The 17826-nt window shown below is 38.9% G+C and overlaps 1 protein-coding gene across 6 annotated transcripts; it reads left to right on the plus strand.

The window, feature by feature from the left end:
* The first annotated feature begins 336 nt into the window (after nt 1-336).
* LOC135750331 (serine/threonine-protein kinase DCLK2) lies at nt 337-17194 on the plus strand. Of its 6 annotated transcripts, none has more exons than XM_065269129.1 (17): nt 337-1258; nt 2472-2815; nt 5331-5463; nt 5538-5624; nt 5783-5865; nt 5961-6024; nt 7030-7132; nt 7238-7295; nt 7382-7501; nt 8107-8253; nt 8916-9049; nt 10555-10729; nt 12420-12500; nt 12586-12630; nt 13053-13145; nt 13240-13255; nt 16226-17194. In XM_065269129.1, exons 1-17 carry the CDS (start codon nt 847-849, stop codon nt 16231-16233), a joined length of 2103 nt encoding a protein of 700 aa, XP_065125201.1. In that variant the 5' UTR covers nt 337-846; the 3' UTR covers nt 16234-17194. The 6 variants fall into 6 exon arrangements, with proteins under 6 accessions (XP_065125201.1, XP_065125199.1, XP_065125200.1 ...); XM_065269128.1 differs by having other exon boundaries at nt 338-1258; nt 13240-13261; XM_065269127.1 differs by lacking the exon at nt 13240-13255.
* Nucleotides 17195-17826: the final 632 nt, after the last annotated feature.

Below are 17826 nucleotides of genomic sequence, written 5' to 3' on the forward strand. Positions count from 1 at the left end.
AAAAATACAAAAATCCTGTTTACAAATCTCCAATCTTTCCTATTGGGTCTGGTCAGATTTACATTATTTTTATTAATATAATATTATAATTTATTTATTTGTTTTCTTTTTTTTAAGTATTTTAAATAAAAAACATGACTCAAGATTATATTTCTATTTGTATATATTTCATTATACCTTCTTCTGTTTAGTGATAGTTTTATGTTTATCATTTGTCTTTCTCTAAAAATACTGTTTTATACTCCAGGAACCAGCACGCGACTCAATTTGGCGTGGCTGAACCTTAAGCATTAGGACCCGGCGGAAAACAGTTTGTCTGGCAGCCGAGGCGCGTCCCCGCTGCAGCTCTCACCTGCAGCAGGGGGTGGCGCGCTTACAGCGAGGTGGAGAAAAGGGATTGCGCGCTCCCGTCTGTGGCCACGCTGCCCGGTTACAGCGCGGCGCGCCCCTAAAATCCGCACGCGTTTAGAGGCGGGTCGAGATTTTTATTATAGCCTCAGTGGCATTCCTCATCTGACCGGAGATTTCCCGTTAATCTCAGACAACAACCGGCTTCCGGACTGAGTGACGTTGACATAAATTCGATTATTATTGGAATCGTCTGGAATATTTTCTCTTTGAATGGCTGCAGGTGCCCGGCTGCGTTTTACGTGACGCGTTTTATAGAATAATCGTCTGCTTTTGTGTTAATGTAAATGATGCTGGCGCGCCCTGTCTGTCCAGTAAACGCGCAGCGGAGAGAGCGGAGCGCCCGCTCGGGGTGATACAGTAGCAGATTTTATACTGAACGACGCGTCACTCATCATACAAGAATAAAGGAGCCGTGCGCTCCAAAGCACAGAAAACATGTCTCTCAGCAGAACCATCGAGCTCGAGCACTTTGACGAACGGGACAAGGTGCACCGCTCCAAACGGGCGTCGGGTTCAGGAGGTTCGGGCTCTCAGCAGGGTTCCCGGGCGAGCAGTCTGGTACCGAGTCCGGCGCACAGCGCGAACTGCAGCTTCTACCGGACGCGCACGCTTCAAGCGCTCAGCTCCGAGAAACGTGCCAAGAAGGTGCGCTTCTACCGGAACGGAGATCGGTACTTCAAGGGTCTGGTGTACGCGGTATCGCAAGACCGGTTCCGTTCACTGGACGCGCTGCATGCGGAGCTGACGCGCTCACTCACGGATAACCTGCACCTGCCGCAAGGTGTGCGCAACATCTATACCTTGGACGGCGCGAGGAAGATCACGAGCCTGGATGAGCTCGTGGAAGGTCAGACACTTGAGTTTAGGGCCACCTGAGGTCAAATGATGGAAACCATTTTACCATTGTGTCCTTGGGTCGACCCATATACTGGGATTTTCAATGCCAATATTACAATTTATTGATATCCAGTTAAATATACACATATTTACATTATATTTACTCCAGATTATCTAAATTGCTCAAACATGTTTTTTGTGAGATTCGTGTACATTAGTTATATTGCCATCAGTCAATGCTCAGGATGGATGAATATTATGTGATGATGATGATGAATTAGTAAATGAAGATCAATTAAAGTCACAGTGTATTAGTCTGATGGGTGGAGTCTTGAGTTGGGGGTCGGTACCGACTGTCTGTCTCATCTGGTCTGAGTCCATCAGAACCCTGCAGAGCTCCATTACTCATTTAAATGGACAAACTGCAGCACACAATCAATATCATCAATCTTTAAAGCTTGTTTGCACTTTACTCTTAATGCAGCACATGTGCATGCCTGTTGATATTGGTTATCATTGATAGACGCATTACAGACGAGTTTAAACCTGCTGTCAGGTCAGAACAGATGGCTTTCTTTCTCTATTGATAGGCTGCATCACTATTAATAAATGCATGAATATTCATATCTAAAAACTGCTCAGCACCACACCTAAGGCTTTATAGATGTAAATGGATAAAGGTTTCAAAGACTTCAGCAGATATTCTGGTTCTGCCACTGGGAACCATTAACCCTAAGCACATTCCTGATGTCAAACACCTGTCAGTCATTCAGAAATATTCAACTGTGTTTATTTTCAGAGGTTGAGATAAGAAAATAAACTACAGATAACATTGCAATTTCAGTGTAGCTGATATTATACAAACACACTTACGGTGCAATCATGAGATTAGTTTATAAAGCTGGATATTGTGTTATCTGTCAGATTAAAGTGCAGACACATTTACACCTGGCATGTATTGATGTTGGTTTGATCCCTGGGGCCGTGTGGTCACGGTGAGCCGGGGTAAGGCGGATAAAATGATATTATACAGCCGTAGACCTCTATAATAAATCTGTTGTGCATGTCAGGAATCAGCATCTGCTGATGTTTTATTGTAGTGGTCACTCTCTGAATAATGAATGGGGTTAAATGGCAACATTAAACTTTGCTAGAAAAATCAATGATCTGAGCTGGTGGTCGTTTGATAACATTAAACTTGATCTTCTTGTGGACTGTTGCAGGTGGGAGTTACGTTTGTGCCTCGAATGAACCCTACAGGAAGGTGGACTACACTAAAAATGTCAACCCGAACTGGGGCTCTCGGATGGCGGGGATGGGGCTGGGGTCCGGAGCCCCGCGTCAGGGGGTCCAGCGCCTGGATGGGGAAACAAGAGAGAGTAAAGACTTCATCAAACCCAAACTGGTGACGGTGATCCGTAGCGGAGTGAAGCCTCGGAAGGCCGTAAGGATTCTGCTGAACAAGAAGACGGCACACTCGTTTGATCAGGTGCTCGCTGACATCACAGAGGCCATTAAACTGGACTCAGGTGTGGTGAAGAGACTTTACACTCTGGATGGGAAACAGGTGCGTGTGTGTTATAATATATATTCCTTGCATGCCTAAAATCACTGTTTGCAATGTAAAACTGCTGATATGATCGATATTTCAGTCGATTACTAATAAATGGATGCTGTCGTGTTTATTGATTATTTTGTTGCACGTGTGTGTATGTACTGTATCAGCTCAGGACAGGTTTTATTGGATTGCAGCCATCTGAAATAAATCAATAATCATTCTATTAAAAGGAAATGATTTTGGTATGCGCAGTCGGTGCACATAGAGCTTTATTTAAGGAAAGTGTTGAGTGGGCTGAAAGTACTACAGTCTTATTTAGGGCTTAAAGCATCAAATTGTGGTAAATAATAAAGCTGAAGGCATACACACACATTTTAGGCATGCAAGGAATTTGTTTGTCTATTGCAACAGACAAATAAACTGATATTTGAGTTCTGTGATCAAAATACCTGTAGGTCTGCGCAGAAGAGACTCAATTAATTATGATAATATATGCATGATTATATGATTAGTTGCATTTAATCATTTGCATTTATCACAGTGTTTTATTAGAGCAGAGCCGATCTGTCTTTCTGTCTGCGCAGTAACACTGCTGTCTGATAGTGATGTGTGTGTTTAATGAAACCACACCTCTTTTGTCCAACCAGTGAGTCTGGCTGCAGGCTGGTTGCCATGGTAACATGCATTTCTCCCCTGTTCACTTGAGTGCGTCCCAATGCATGTCTCAGCAGTACACTCACTGTGTGTGTGTGTGTTCATTTGTATGCCGCACACCTCTTACTGCAGAGACACAGGGGTTTCCTTAAAAAGCTCTGTGTGTGTGTGTGTGTGTGTGTGTGTGTTTGTGTTGGATATTAGAGAAACGGCCGGTCTCCCATGGCAACAGCAAATCAACTCATTGTCTGTACTGTGTGATGCTGTGTGTGTGTGTGTGTGTGTGTGTGTGTGCGCGTGCGCGTGCGTGTGTGTGTGTGTGTGTGTGTGTGTGTGTGTGTGTGTGTGTGTGTTAATGACTGTAATCATGTTGTCATGGCGATCAGTAGTGAGGAATCAAATGATGACAGCGGCAATAGCAAATCGACTCATTGCCTGTACTGTGTGATGCTGTGTGTGTGTGCGTGTGTGTGTGTGTGTGTGTGTGTGTGTGTGTGTGTGCGTGCGTGCGTGTGTGTGTGTGTGTGTGTGTGTGTGTGTGTGTGTGTGTGTGTGTGTGTGTGTGTGTGTGTGTGTGTGTGTGTGTGTGTGTGTGTGTGTTAATGACTGTAATCATGTTATCATGGCGATCAGGAGTCCGGAATCGGATAATGACAATGGCAACAAAACCACAGTTACAGTCCTCTTGTCTTTGTTAAGTGCAGTGTTCATTTGTACATTCGTTTCCCCATAATGCATTGCTCCGTCTGACACCTCATGCAGAAATGATAGACAATTTGCGACTCTGTCTGTGAAACCCAGGTTGAAGTCTCATAGTGTAATGATGAGGAGCGTCAAATATTTGACATGATCTTAGTCAATATTAACTCTTTCCCCGTCATTGTTAAAAAAATTTTGCCAGCGCCAGCATTTTTTATTTATTTATTTTTACAAAAGCTTAATGCCTTTCAGAACATTTTCTTTTTTAAATATATAAACATACAATAAATCAAATAAAAGAACCCCCCCACCAAAAAAATGTAATTCTACCTTTTTATCACCTCTCAAATATGGGTAGGTTTCTTTAAAATAACAAAATAGAGATAATTGCATTTTTGTGAAGGACTTTTGTTACAGATCAGATTCAGAGCAATGATTTAAACATACACAGAGTTTTTACTGTTTTTGGATCAGTGGATGCTTTACTGTTTTATAAGTTGGGTAAGAGTGCCACCTAGTGGATAATAGCGAAAATATGCATTGCCGTAAAAACTCGGCATTGGCAGGGAAGTGAGTTTTTTTGTGATTGTTGCAGGCAAAAATCCTTGATCTTGCGCCACGTTTTCTAAAAAAAATGTGATAGAATATGCGGGATATATATGCAATCTTATGCAATGAAATTGCGTGAATTTGCCAAAATTGCGGAAACTTGCAAAAATAGTTTGCAGCTTTTCATTAATAGTCATGTAGCGTAATTACATCACTTCCTAACATTCTCATGACTACAGGGGACATGGCTGCGCATGTGTGAAGTAAATGCAACATTTTTCAACTTTCTGCTAAGATATATGTGACTTTTTGCTACGAAAATGTGGGGATTATGAAATCATGCAAGCCCCGCATATTTAAAATGCAGAAATTTGCAATTTATGTGGCGAAAGTGCGGCATATTTAAAAAATGCGGCCCTTGCATAATTATGCAGATTATGCATTGAATCATACGATCACTTAATCGCGTTTTTCTGGAGGGACTGTCTTAATTGACGAGATACCTTGTCAATGGCGGGGAAAGAGTTAAAGATATCAAAGTTATATTTTCACAGAATGTTCTTTACATTATCTAGGATGTTTTATGTAGAAACAATAAAAATGACTCGCTTTCTCTCTACAGTTGACCAGTCTACAGGATTTCTTCGGTGATGATGATGTGTTTATGGCGTGCGGTTTGGAGAAATTCCGTTACGCTCAGGACGACGCTGCCATTGGACACGCTGGAAAGGGGGCGGCGGCTGCATTTGTTAATGGTGAGATAGACACGTGTGAGAGACAGACACTATCTGCCCTCAGTCTGTCTGACACTAACCTGTCTGTTTATCAGAATGTAAGAAGTCCAAACCTCCAGTCCCTCCGAAAACATGTGGAACCAAAAGCCCTGGAGCACCAAGATCCAAATCACCTGTATCTGGTAATCACACACAAACACATTTTAAATGAGACAGCAATGATAAAGTAACATGGAAATACAAGATTTTTTATTATGGAAAATACACAAAAATAAAGTGATGTTAAGTTGGTTATGGTTAAGCATCATCACAGCATTTAAATGCTATTGTCATTTGTCAGCCAATGAGGATCCAAGGAGTCAATCTCCACCTGTGATGTCATCAAAGCCCCCGTGCAGCCCGGAAACCCAACGCAGTCGTAATGTAAGTGTGTGTTTGTTTTTGTACTGTTTGTGTTATGAAATAGATAGATGACTGTCCTATATGTGTGTTTTTTGACATTGTCTCTTTTTTTTCAGAGCTCTGTTCATCAGCCGTCTCCCACCCAAGACCTCAATGAAAAGGACGACATCAGTCCAGAGGGTAAAACACACACATACAAACATATAAACACACACAGACACACACACACACACACACACACACACACACACACACACACACACAAGCACAAGTTTTTGAAAATATACATAAATAGATACAGGTCATTGAAAGTGCTTGAATCTATTTTATGCAAAAAGTTTTCTGGAAAAAATCCATATTATTCCCTGTGTAGTGTAGGATAATATCATAAAAATTCTAGACTTTTTAAGCACACGTGCTAAACAGTTCACTTTAAATGCTTATATCTTCTGTATGTGAATGCTGATTCATACCAAAATGCTTTTTTGCATAGTTGTGATTGACACATGAAAATGTCTCTGGTTATGTATGTAACTGTTGTTCCCTGAGAAGGGAACGAGACGCTGCGTCTTCATACTTCCTGCGTCCATGTAACGCCGTCTTTGGCAATATTACAGATAGTGATATACTTCGTGACTCCCGCGTCACCCTATCTTTGTCATTAAGCCTCACCATTGGTTGAATTTGAAGCACACAATCAGACGCACTTACCCCTGGAGGCGTCCCCAAAGTATCACTGCAGTGACACAGCGCGAGTTCCCTCGAAAGGGAACTGTAACAATGTATCTTAAAATGTAACACAATGTAATCTTGCTCTCACTTGAAATGTGTCCCACATTTAGTCCTTGAATTTGAGGGTATGGGACCTGGAAAGTCATTAAAGGTCCTTGAATTTGAAGTTAACTAAGGTGTGGGAACCCAAAGAGACACACAAAGAGACACACAAAAATGCACACACACAGACACACAAAACGCATCCACAGACACACAAAAATGCACGCAGACACACACACACACACACACACATAAAGAGAGACACACACACACACACACACACACACACACACACACAGTATGGCAGTATTTTTAATTAAAATTTAATTTATTTAATTTAATTGATTTAAAAAAGTTCATTCTCTCTCTCTCTCTCTCTCTCTCTCTCTCTCTCTCTCTCTCTCTCTGCAGTAAATGGTAATGAAGTTCAGTCACCTGTCATCACAGAGAAATATAAAGTAGGAAAAGTTATTGGAGATGGTAACTTTGCTGTTGTCAGAGAGTGTGTGGAGAGGTAAAAACAAACACACAGACAATACACAAAGTTATGAATTCACTAGATGTGTTTTAAAACTGACCGTGTGAGATTGAACAGAAATGTTTAATGATGTCGTCTCAGGTCTTCAGGGCAGGAGTTTGCACTCAAGATCATAGACAAAGCAAAATGCAGCGGCAAGGTAAGATTACTCATGAAACACATCATGTGTGTGAGCTGGTGAATATCTGAGAGAAAGATATTTGAATGATGGTTTAATATTAACAGGAGCATCTGATAGCCAATGAGGTGGCAATATTACGCAGGGTTCGACACCCCAGCATCATTATGCTAATTGAAGAATTGGACACGCCCACTGAGCTGTATCTGGTCATGGAGCTTGTTAAGGTAGAGTCACATCACATGATCTGAGCTAAATAACACATTATTAACATGATTGACATCACAGAGACTAACATGACACCGCATCAACAACTGTACAACATTACAGTATGCATTATATACTGCATGCTTATTTCAAATAGTATGCAGTATATGTATGAAACCCTGAGGCGCTTGACACTACAAGAGTATTTTAAGTACATTTTCCATTTTTGGAAAAAAATGTAATAAAAAATGTGGAGTAAAAATGATGATAATATGCTTTCCCAAAGAAAAACACTGATAAAACATGAACACTTAAAAATTTTATTTTATGTGGAAAGTAAAAATACTTAAGTAGTGTCCACCTTTGATGAAACCATAAAAACATGGCCACACTACATGGAAGTTTATTTCAGCAAGTAAAGTCTTGTTTCATAAATAGCATCCACTATGTGTTGTGTTAAAATCTCCTAAATATTGGCAGTCAAGAAGTTAGAAAGCACATTGCATTGTGGGATACACACATTTCTGCACATGTTGTTGGTCGTGTGGTTATCCAGTACATACAGAAGATTCACAGTAAACATACACGGCTGTAGTATGGCAGTATGCTGTTGTTTGTTTTTTAGGGTGGTGATCTGTTTGATGCCATCACTTGCTCAACAAAATACACAGAGCGAGACGCCAGCGCCATGCTGTTCAATTTGACCGGAGCGCTTCGATATCTGCACAGAATGAACATCGTCCACCGGGATATTAAACCTGAAAATCTGCTGGTATTTACACATGCACACACACAACAATAAAGTAATAATATTACATGAAATGTATGCTATGTAAACTTTGTGTGTGTCTCAATCAGCTCCCTTGTTTAGTAGTCAGGACACTGATCAGGGAGTCGGCCATTTTAAGGGCTGTCTCAATCGCGAAATCCTTACGGTGCACTCAATGATCCAACGATCCAACTCAAAAAACTTTATGAAATGTGACAGAACTTTTTTAAAGACAAATATTTGTTTTAATTTATATCGCTACACAGTAAGGAACCACAATCTCCTAAATATGTAAAATAATACTATTTATTTAAAATTGTTGAAAAAAAATATATTTAAAATGTAATTATATTCCTCAAATTTTATGCACGGATATGTAAGAGAATATTGACAGCGTTTTTCAAAATGTACTCGTTAAAATTAAGTCCGAGAGATGTTGATGAGTAACAGCTGTGAGTGATCACAACACGCTTAAGCAGCCACGTGACAGAAAAATAAGTGAACAGTGTCCCAATGTCAAGTCGGCTAGGGTCCTTACGTGCCCAAACCTGTGTACACGATATACTGATTCACAATCTCGGGAATGAATTGAGACACGGGGTTTATTATTTTAGTTTTCTGGTTTCCAGCAGAACTGGATTAAACATCTGTCTGTTTCTCTATAGGTTTGTGAATACCCAGATGGCACCAAGTCTCTGAAGTTGGGTGATTTTGGTTTGGCTACAGTCGTTGAGGGACCGCTGTATACGGTCTGTGGAACACCGACTTACGTCGCTCCTGAGATCATCGCTGAGTCAGGGTAAAATATATCTGTCTGTGTGTAAACCGGGTGTGCCTCATAAGCCTTAAAAAGTGAAGCCGCTGGCTCTTTGATCGCCCCCTGGTGGCTGGCTGCAGTACAAGTCATAAACCCCGCCCTCTCCATTCAAACGAACGGGACTCTGCTCTAAATAAAAAAATATTTACACATCCAATAAAAGTTTCCAAAATATGTTTTTGGTCCTTTCAAGTAGTTGTTATCACGCTGATATATGTTCCAGTGTTCAATATTGTGATAAGTTTCATTTTAGCTTGTAATTTGATGCAATAGAAATGGGGCGTGTCGTTATGATTGGCGTGGTTGAATTGGTCGCGCGAGCGTTTGGGCGGAAGTTTGATACCGCAGCTCCGCCTCCATGGACGATTCCGTCTGCGCATGCCTTGGCTCCAAACTGATGTTTTTACGTAACATGGCGGCGACCGTGGTCGGACATTTTTGGCTTCAATTCATTACAATGGTGGGAGGCGACGTCGCGTCGTCCATCTTTTTTTACAGTCTATGGTGTAAACAGTGGTGGGCGTTGACATCTTTTTTGAGGGCACACGGTGTCAAAATATGTGTTTGGTGCATCATGTGAACCTATGTGCATCATGCGTCTTGTCAATACGCTTCGAATGGGTTAAGGATTTAAAGAGATGCTCGTGTTTGCCAGATACTCGCTTAATCTCATGTCTAATCAGAGTTTAATGTTAAGTAAGTGTCTTGCGAGTATTTTGTAAACGTGAGCGTCTCTTTATTTATAAAGCCTTTGCATGCATGTGCAGCAGGTACCTATTTTGACGACGCGTGATGCACATGACACACCGAACACGTATTTTGAATTCACGCCCCTTGGAAGAGAAGTCAACGGCCAAAATTCTTAGTATTTTTGTCTTGTTTTCAGTGCAAATATCTAAAATTCTTAGATTTAAGATGCTTTTTCTTGATGAGCAAAAATATTAAATTTAAGTGATTTTGTGCATAAAAGGAGCAAAAAAATCTGCCAATGGGGAAAGCAAATTTTTCTTGGATTTTTTTAATTAGTGTTTAAGAATTTATTTATTTATTTATTTTTTATGCAAAAAATCACTTAAATTTGATATTATTGGTCTAACTAAACTAGACTTATTTTCTTGGGTCGTTTTGCTCTTCAAGCAATCTTAATTTAAGAATTTTTAGATATTTTTACTGAAAACAGGTAAAAAATACTAAGAATTTTTTTTCTTGAAAATCACTTTTTTGCAGTGTAGGTTCTGTTGAATGCGTTGCTTTGTTCTCAGTAATTATTTTACATGGGGATGTGATGTTGGTTCAGCGTTTACACCTGCTTGGTGATTTCTTTACCATTCAAATCAAAGTTTACACGAATGAGGGTGGATTTTAATCACATGACTCATTTCCATAAGCAGCTGAACCCTTAAATACCGAAAATAAAAATGACGATCATATTCTGCTTTGGTGTGTTTGTGTTGTTTTGTAATGTGATATATGTCTTTGTGTTGCAGGTACGGGTTAAAGGTGGACATCTGGGCGGCGGGTGTGATCACATACATACTGCTGTGCGGTTTTCCTCCGTTCCGCAGCGAGAAGAATCAACAGGAAGAGTTGTTTGAACAGATCTTACTGGGAAAACTGGAGTTTCCTTCACCGTACTGGGACAACATTGGCCCTTCTGCTAAGGTTTCACTAATAAACATTAACAGTAGAGTTAACTTGCCGCTGTTGGATGTCAAAAGCCTTGTTTGACTGCATTAAAGGATAATTCCGGTATTTAACACTTTGAGTCTCATTTCTGGTTTGTTTTGGATGAACTACAGTGATGGACACAGAAATTTTGACAATGGGTCGTGTCTTGAGTTTTTGACTTGTTTTAGAAGCGTCTCTTAACTGCTTTAGAATGGAAGTCAATGACCATGCACAAACATGTCATTAAAACAACACTTAACGTTCATTTTCAAAACTGTACTACTCACCGAGTAGTTTGTGGTGTTCGTTGATGATTAAAAACAAATATATTGGCGCAATGTATGATTTCAATCCGTGTTATTTGCTATAGTGGAACTATTTTTTCAGATACCTCACAACCGCGTATATACTTCCGCTCTATATTTGAGTCAGAAGCGTTAGCACACTCGGCATGCCTGTCACGCGTCCTGCGAGAACAGCATTAGTGAAACAAAACACAAGATCAATACTTTTAATAAGGTAGCCTTACATTTTTCTAACAAACAAACACTCCCGTATCAGAAATTAACAGCACAGTAATTACTGACAACGTAAAGGGTAGGCTATTTAAATAAAACAACGAAAATAAATGAACGAAGTTCAACAAACTAATAAAACGGTAGCATACTTTCCAAATTAAGTTTATTTATAACACTTACATCATCCAATATGTTTTTTCATCAGCAGAACAATAAAGAAAATATTTGCAGAAACCCCAGTGCTCCGTCATGCAAGTCAACCGATCCGCACACTATAAGAGTTAAAGCATATATATCCAATACAACAGTAATCCCCCATAACTCCGTGTGACATGTTGACGTCTTGTGAAGCAAATCAATAAGTTTTTGCAAGAAACTGAACGTTATTTACAACACTATTAGCATGAATGCCATAGCAGGAAGTGCGCTTTCCGTTCGAGGCGATCTCTTCCACTGGTGGCGTTTGGTGGCTGTTGGCTATGGATGTTGGTCTCTCTGCGCCACCTATAGAGCGGGAGCGGGAAGCGCACTTCCTGCTTGGCAAAAGCTCTGCATTAACGCTGTGAAATATTACTATATATATGAGAAACTCAAAACTGAAAATCGAATGTCAACCCACGGAACAAATATTCAAATATTCTGGTCCAGCCCTACAAATATGGGAAAAATTTCTTCTGAGAGAAACCGAGCGAAAAAACTACAACCACATGTAAACTGACTCTTTTCTGTTTCCCAGTGGCGGAGTGATATATCAGCGAGCAATGAGTCTTACAAGAGAGATCAATGGAATTTTACAAAATGCCAAATAAAACACGACAGAAACTGTATTTCGCTTCACAACTTGTTTTTAAACAACAACGAACACCACGCACCACTCGGTGAGTAGCACAGTTTTGAAAATGAACGTTAAGTGTTGTTTTAATGACATGTTTGTGCATGGCCATTGACTTCCATTCTGAAGCAGTCAAGAGACGCTTCTAAACAAGTCAAAAACTCAAGACACGACCCTTTGTCAAAATTTCTGTGTCCATCACTGTAGTTCATCCAAAACAAACCAGAAATGAGACCCAAAGTGTTAAATACCGGAATTATCCTTTAAGTTAAACAGACCTAATACCTGTTAAACACAGACATGTTGAATGTGATCTATTGTGTGTGTTTGTCAGGATTTAATTGGTAAGATGCTGCAGGTGAATGTTGGTGTGCGTTACACAGCTGATGAGGTGCTGGCACACCCGTGGGTGCTGGTGAGTCGCACAAAAACACACGCACACCATTTTCAAAACGAATACTAGTCTACTGCTTACCGCAGAGGTCTTTAACTTTTTTCAGGTCAGGGAACCCTTAATGGATAGAGAGGAGGAGCAGGGACACCTGGTAGATGAGTCAATTTAAGACTGGACTTACATACTTTGTGATGATGGTTGTGTTACAAATATATAAAAATAAAAAATTTTGTTGTGCATAGTCACATTTTAAATGCACTGAATAGATTTTAACATGGGAACCCTCATTTTTAATTTTAATTAATGCATTTTGTTGGATGCTAAACAATATTGAATGGCCCCCGGACCGCCTGTTGAAGTATTGATGCAGTATTCAGTGTTGCCACATGACCTCACTTCATTGCATTTAACACACGCTGTCCCAGTTGTCATCTTAGAAATGCATAAGAGTTATTTTGAATTTTTAATCCTATTATGTGTAAAAACCTCACATAGTCTGCCCAGATTACTGCAGACATGGCACTTCTTATGTGATGTGCTGAAGAAAATCAAACACTCGGTGTGTATTTGCAGGATGATGCTTTGATGGACTCCAACACACCATGTGACACAGAAGATGCTGTGGAATTAGAAATCACACACAACAACACAGCAGAAGAGGCGGATGTACGTAAGAACACAAACACACACACACACACACAGTGAGATACAATAATCACATTCAGTTGATTCATTGTATCTCTCTTCCCATCTGTTACAGGTGGATCATCTCCATGGTAACGGTGAGATGTCTCTCATCTCATTCATTGCACCCTAACAACTGTATTACAGTCTCAAAAAATGAAAACCAAATCTCACAGTCAGTGTTTAAAAAAATATATTTAATGTTTAGTAAAAAGCACAAGTCACTTTTCACACCAAACATTTTACCAAAATAAATGATACGACAGTTGTTATGTCATAAAAAAAGCAAAGCATTTGAGTCTTTGTAGCTGTCAAACATTAGTAGATCATCTTCATGGAGTTATGAATTACGGTGGTTACTCTGTTGTGACTAAAGTTAAATAAAGTTTTGGGGATATTGTATCCATCTTATTTTGATGTAAATGTGGGCACCGCCATCTTTGAGCTTCTTTGTGTAAGATTTCCGGTGAGCCATTATAGCTAATAGTCGTATTGCGAGGGACACGATTTTTTTTATGTTTATTTTAAATCCAGGAAGACCGGCATATTTTGTGCAGCTAGTTTAGAGGTATAATGCCATAATAGCTGGTACAAACTAGGGCTGCACGATTTGGGTAATTTTTCCCATTGCGGTTATTCGTGGTAATATTGCGATGTGCGATTGCGATTATAATAAATGGTATCATGAGTCAACTTGATAGGTTTTAAGGAAAATACACACACAGTTTAGTGATAATGCTAAAATGTGTATTTGTAAAACTAGTGTCAGTAATCTTAAATCCAAAATACCGCCATACAACAGACATAGAGTTTTTTTTTAGCTACCAGATCACTGTCAACCTCCTCTGCATCCATCTTCGCTCTGGTATTTCTACGCTTCGCACACACAAGTGACGACGCACACCACACACGTGCATGCCACACATGCACTGCCTTTTTTGTTAGTTTTTCTTTCTTTTTTAAACAGCAAGGAAAATCTTCAAACTGTTATCAGAAAGTTTGTGTTAACAAGTCCACACATTTATTTATTTAATATAATTGCAACATTTTGCTGTCATATAATTGCACAAGCTGACATTGCGATTGCGATGCGATTAATTGTGCAGCACTAGTACAAACACAGTAAATCTCTCAAAAAACATTTGTTTTAACCATAATACAAGAACTAAATGTGAATCTGTATCCACACATCCATCCAATAAAACCTTTCATAGACACTGCTAGTAAACAATAAATACAATAATTGTTACAAAAAAAAAAAACGAATATTATGCTGATAAAATATGCTGATTTATTTATTCTGCTACTATATAGTATTACAAAATGCGATTACAAAACAGAATATATTTGAGACATAAACTGCTAATTAGTTAATGTTCATAACATTTCTAAATGTGTTTGTGTGTACTTTTGTTGTTTTAAATAAAAAAGCAAATAATAAAAAAATAAGCAAATACTTTCATGAGCTCATGTATTATCTACGGCATAATAATATTTTCATAAAACAAAAACAATACTGAATAAATGTAATAGTTTAATATGTTTATTATTAGTGATGCATCAATGTATCGGCCGCCGATATTTATCGGATGATTTTTTGATGAATTTGAAACCATCGGCCTATCGGCAATAGCACGAGAAAGGCAGATACCGATTGTTTATTAATTAACTGCATAAAGAAATCCATTATATGCAAAAAATGAGTTAATGTTGTTAATAAAAGAAATGCTGAATAGAAAAAACACCTTTGAAGGTTGTCATGCTGTCTTATTATATTTGTTTTAGCTTCATTTGTGCCTCTCTTATTATTTTGGTCAGTTGAATGTTAATTAGATCCTATACATGTTCAGTAAAAATAATTTGTTGCAGAAATAAACTAGCAAATAGACCAACTGCATAGTATTGAATACAAGTGTTTAATATCGGCATCGGTATCGGCCAGAAGTTGAGAAAGATGCTGCTGACTGTCGGACCGCGTGAAGCTTGATGTGTCGCCATAAAGACTCAAACAAGTCCATTAAAAATTTCGTTTAAAAAACCTCACACCAGAGGGACAGTTGTGACATTTAAACCATTGCCTGAAAAGGTTAAAAACATGAAGTCGTGGTCTATTTCATGTACAAACACCATTGTAAAGATATTGGTATACCTCTGTGCTTTTATAGTTGAGCATTAAAGACCCGTCGCCCCTAAGCAACAACATGAATTGATTAAATATATCTTCATATGATATATCAGGCCACTTCTAAATTTCATCCTCACACTGGGTTATACAAGCCAGGTGTAGTAAATATTTACCATAACTGTTTAAATGATGTTTTATACGTGCTCCCACTACACTGTTTTCTACTGGCCCGCTATTGAAACAGACGTCTCGCACGAAAAAGGGAAATACGTCAAATCTCTTACTTCTGCATTCGAAAATAAGGTGCTATATATAGGGCTACTTAAAGGGCACATAGTATGCCCATTTTAATGAGATGTAATATAATTTAATGTGTCTGTGATAAAATATAACAAATACCCCACAGATCATTTTTATAGCATGTTCAAATTGCATGTGTGTACCTTTAAATGCAAATAAGCTTCAGCGCCTCACTCCCATACAGACTGTAAATACTGAGACAATAGTCTCTTTAGCTCAATGTACTAACAAACACAGTATAGTAAAGCTTTTGGGTAAAATGAACAGTCCGTCAGTGGCCGTGGACAGGGCTTTATCAGTGTGACATCACATTAACAAAAGAATTCAAACATGCATGTCTAATGAGACTGCTTTGGTTTAATGGGAATTATAAAAGAAGGAGAAGGTCAATTTCGTTCATGATAGGGTTTTTGTGTTCACACACTGCCAGTACACATTTATGTCCAAACACCTTGTAAAAGTGGATTTTGCATAATAGGGGCCCTTTAAATGGTGCTGTAAGGTACTGCAAAGACTGAATAATACTGCCGTACTTATAAATATTACATGCATGAGTAACATACTTAAGTATAAACTTAAGGATATTTTGCATGTGTTTTGACATCACTGTTGTTTGTGTGTGCTTGTGTGTCAATAGACTGGTGAATCTGTGGACGTGCAGCAGATGAAAAGCCCCTGACCAAGACTCAGACCAGACCAGACCTATACCACTTCATCCAGTTCATACTTAAATCGTCTGAACAAACCCATGAACATCTTGCATGTGAATCATCTCACATCATAAGAAAACGCTCATAGACTGATAATGAAAGAGGGACCTGAGTCACATCTACAGACCAGAATATCACAGAGAGAGATGAAGTGGGGCTCTTTACACCAGAAAGCCCAGGAGCAACCTAGCAACGCCCTAGCAACCATCTACAGCATCCTGATGACTCCGTAGAAACAAGTGAGCATCCTAAGTACATCAGGAACTGCATAGCAACACCCTGGCAACCAGCACCATCTTTTACTGTGTTATACAGTATGTTAATGTTCGGTGTTTGAATGCAGGGGCTTCAACTAAACCAGCGACCTCAACTGTTACTGCCATTTGCCGCTCGCTCCTCTCTCTCTCTCTCTCTCTCTCTCTCTCTCTCTCCTGTACTGCCTTTCATCATGTCTCTCTCTCTCTCTCTCTGTATATAACGTTAACATTGGTGTGTAATCCATTATTAGTATCTTATCTCTCTTTGTTCCTGAAAGTATTTGAAGTGTGAACATGAATGAATGAGAACTGAGTTTTAAATTGTGTCATTGAATGCTACTTGAGTTCGATTCGTGTGACCAAATTTTGGAAAGCCTGATGTGTCTTGTTGATTTATACCAAAACATTCAGCCTTCAGTGAATTATTGTAATGTGTGTTTATCCATGAGATGCCTCTTTTTAGAATTGCTCAAATAACTTCATCAGATCTGAACGGTTGCTTGTGTCGTATTAACTTTTGTACAGTTGCTGTTTAGTGCAGAAGCTCCTCTTATTGATTCTTATTTTGGATTTATTTCATGTTTTCATTGTTTTGTATTGCAACAATACATCGAGTCACTGGATGAGACCAGAAACACCTGTGTGTATGTGTGTGTGTGTGTTTGTGTGTGTGTTTGATGTAAACATGACTGTCACATTACATGCTAATAATGTAGGCCGACGTTATTTTATTTTTATGTTAAGTACCTACTGGGGCTCCTTACGAATCACTGCTTTACAGTTCAAATATAGTTTTTAATGTGTTGTTTTTGTCGAAAAAAATAAGACAAATAGTACAAATGTGACCCTGGACCACAAAACCAGTCATAAAGGTAAATTTTTTAAAATTGAGCTAAATAAATTGGCTTTATTAGGATAAGACAATATTTGCTCGAGATAAAACTATAAAAAAATCTGGAACCTGAGGGTGCATAAAAATCTAAATATTGAGAAAAGCGTCTTTAAAGTTGTCCAAATGAAGTCCTTAGCAACACATTTTCTAATGATTAATAAAAAAATATATATATTTACAGTAAGAAATTTACAAATGGAACATCTTTACTTAACTCATTCCCCCGCCAGTATTTTTGGTGATTTTCCACAAAAGTTTCACAAAATGCCTTTCAGAAACATTTTCTTATATAAATATATAAACATACAAATATATCAAATGAAAGAACAGACCCTCTGCTTACAAACAAACCGGGGGAAAATATTCATCCTATCTTCAT

This window comes from Paramisgurnus dabryanus, chromosome 21, assembly GCF_030506205.2.
Source record: "Paramisgurnus dabryanus chromosome 21, PD_genome_1.1, whole genome shotgun sequence".
Lineage (NCBI taxonomy): Eukaryota > Metazoa > Chordata > Actinopteri > Cypriniformes > Cobitidae > Paramisgurnus > Paramisgurnus dabryanus.

Bases quoted from the DNA above. Each gene is read 5' to 3' on its own strand.
- LOC135750331 (XM_065269127.1), top strand. From the start codon at position 847: ATGTCTCTCAGCAGAACCATCGAGCTCGAGCACTTTGACGAACGGGAC. The intron at 1,259-2,471 runs GTCAGACACTTG...GGACTGTTGCAG, and splicing joins CCTGGATGAGCTCGTGGAAG to GTGGGAGTTACGTTTGTGCC. The intron at 12,501-12,585 runs GTGAGTCGCACA...AACTTTTTTCAG, and splicing joins TGGCACACCCGTGGGTGCTG to GTCAGGGAACCCTTAATGGA.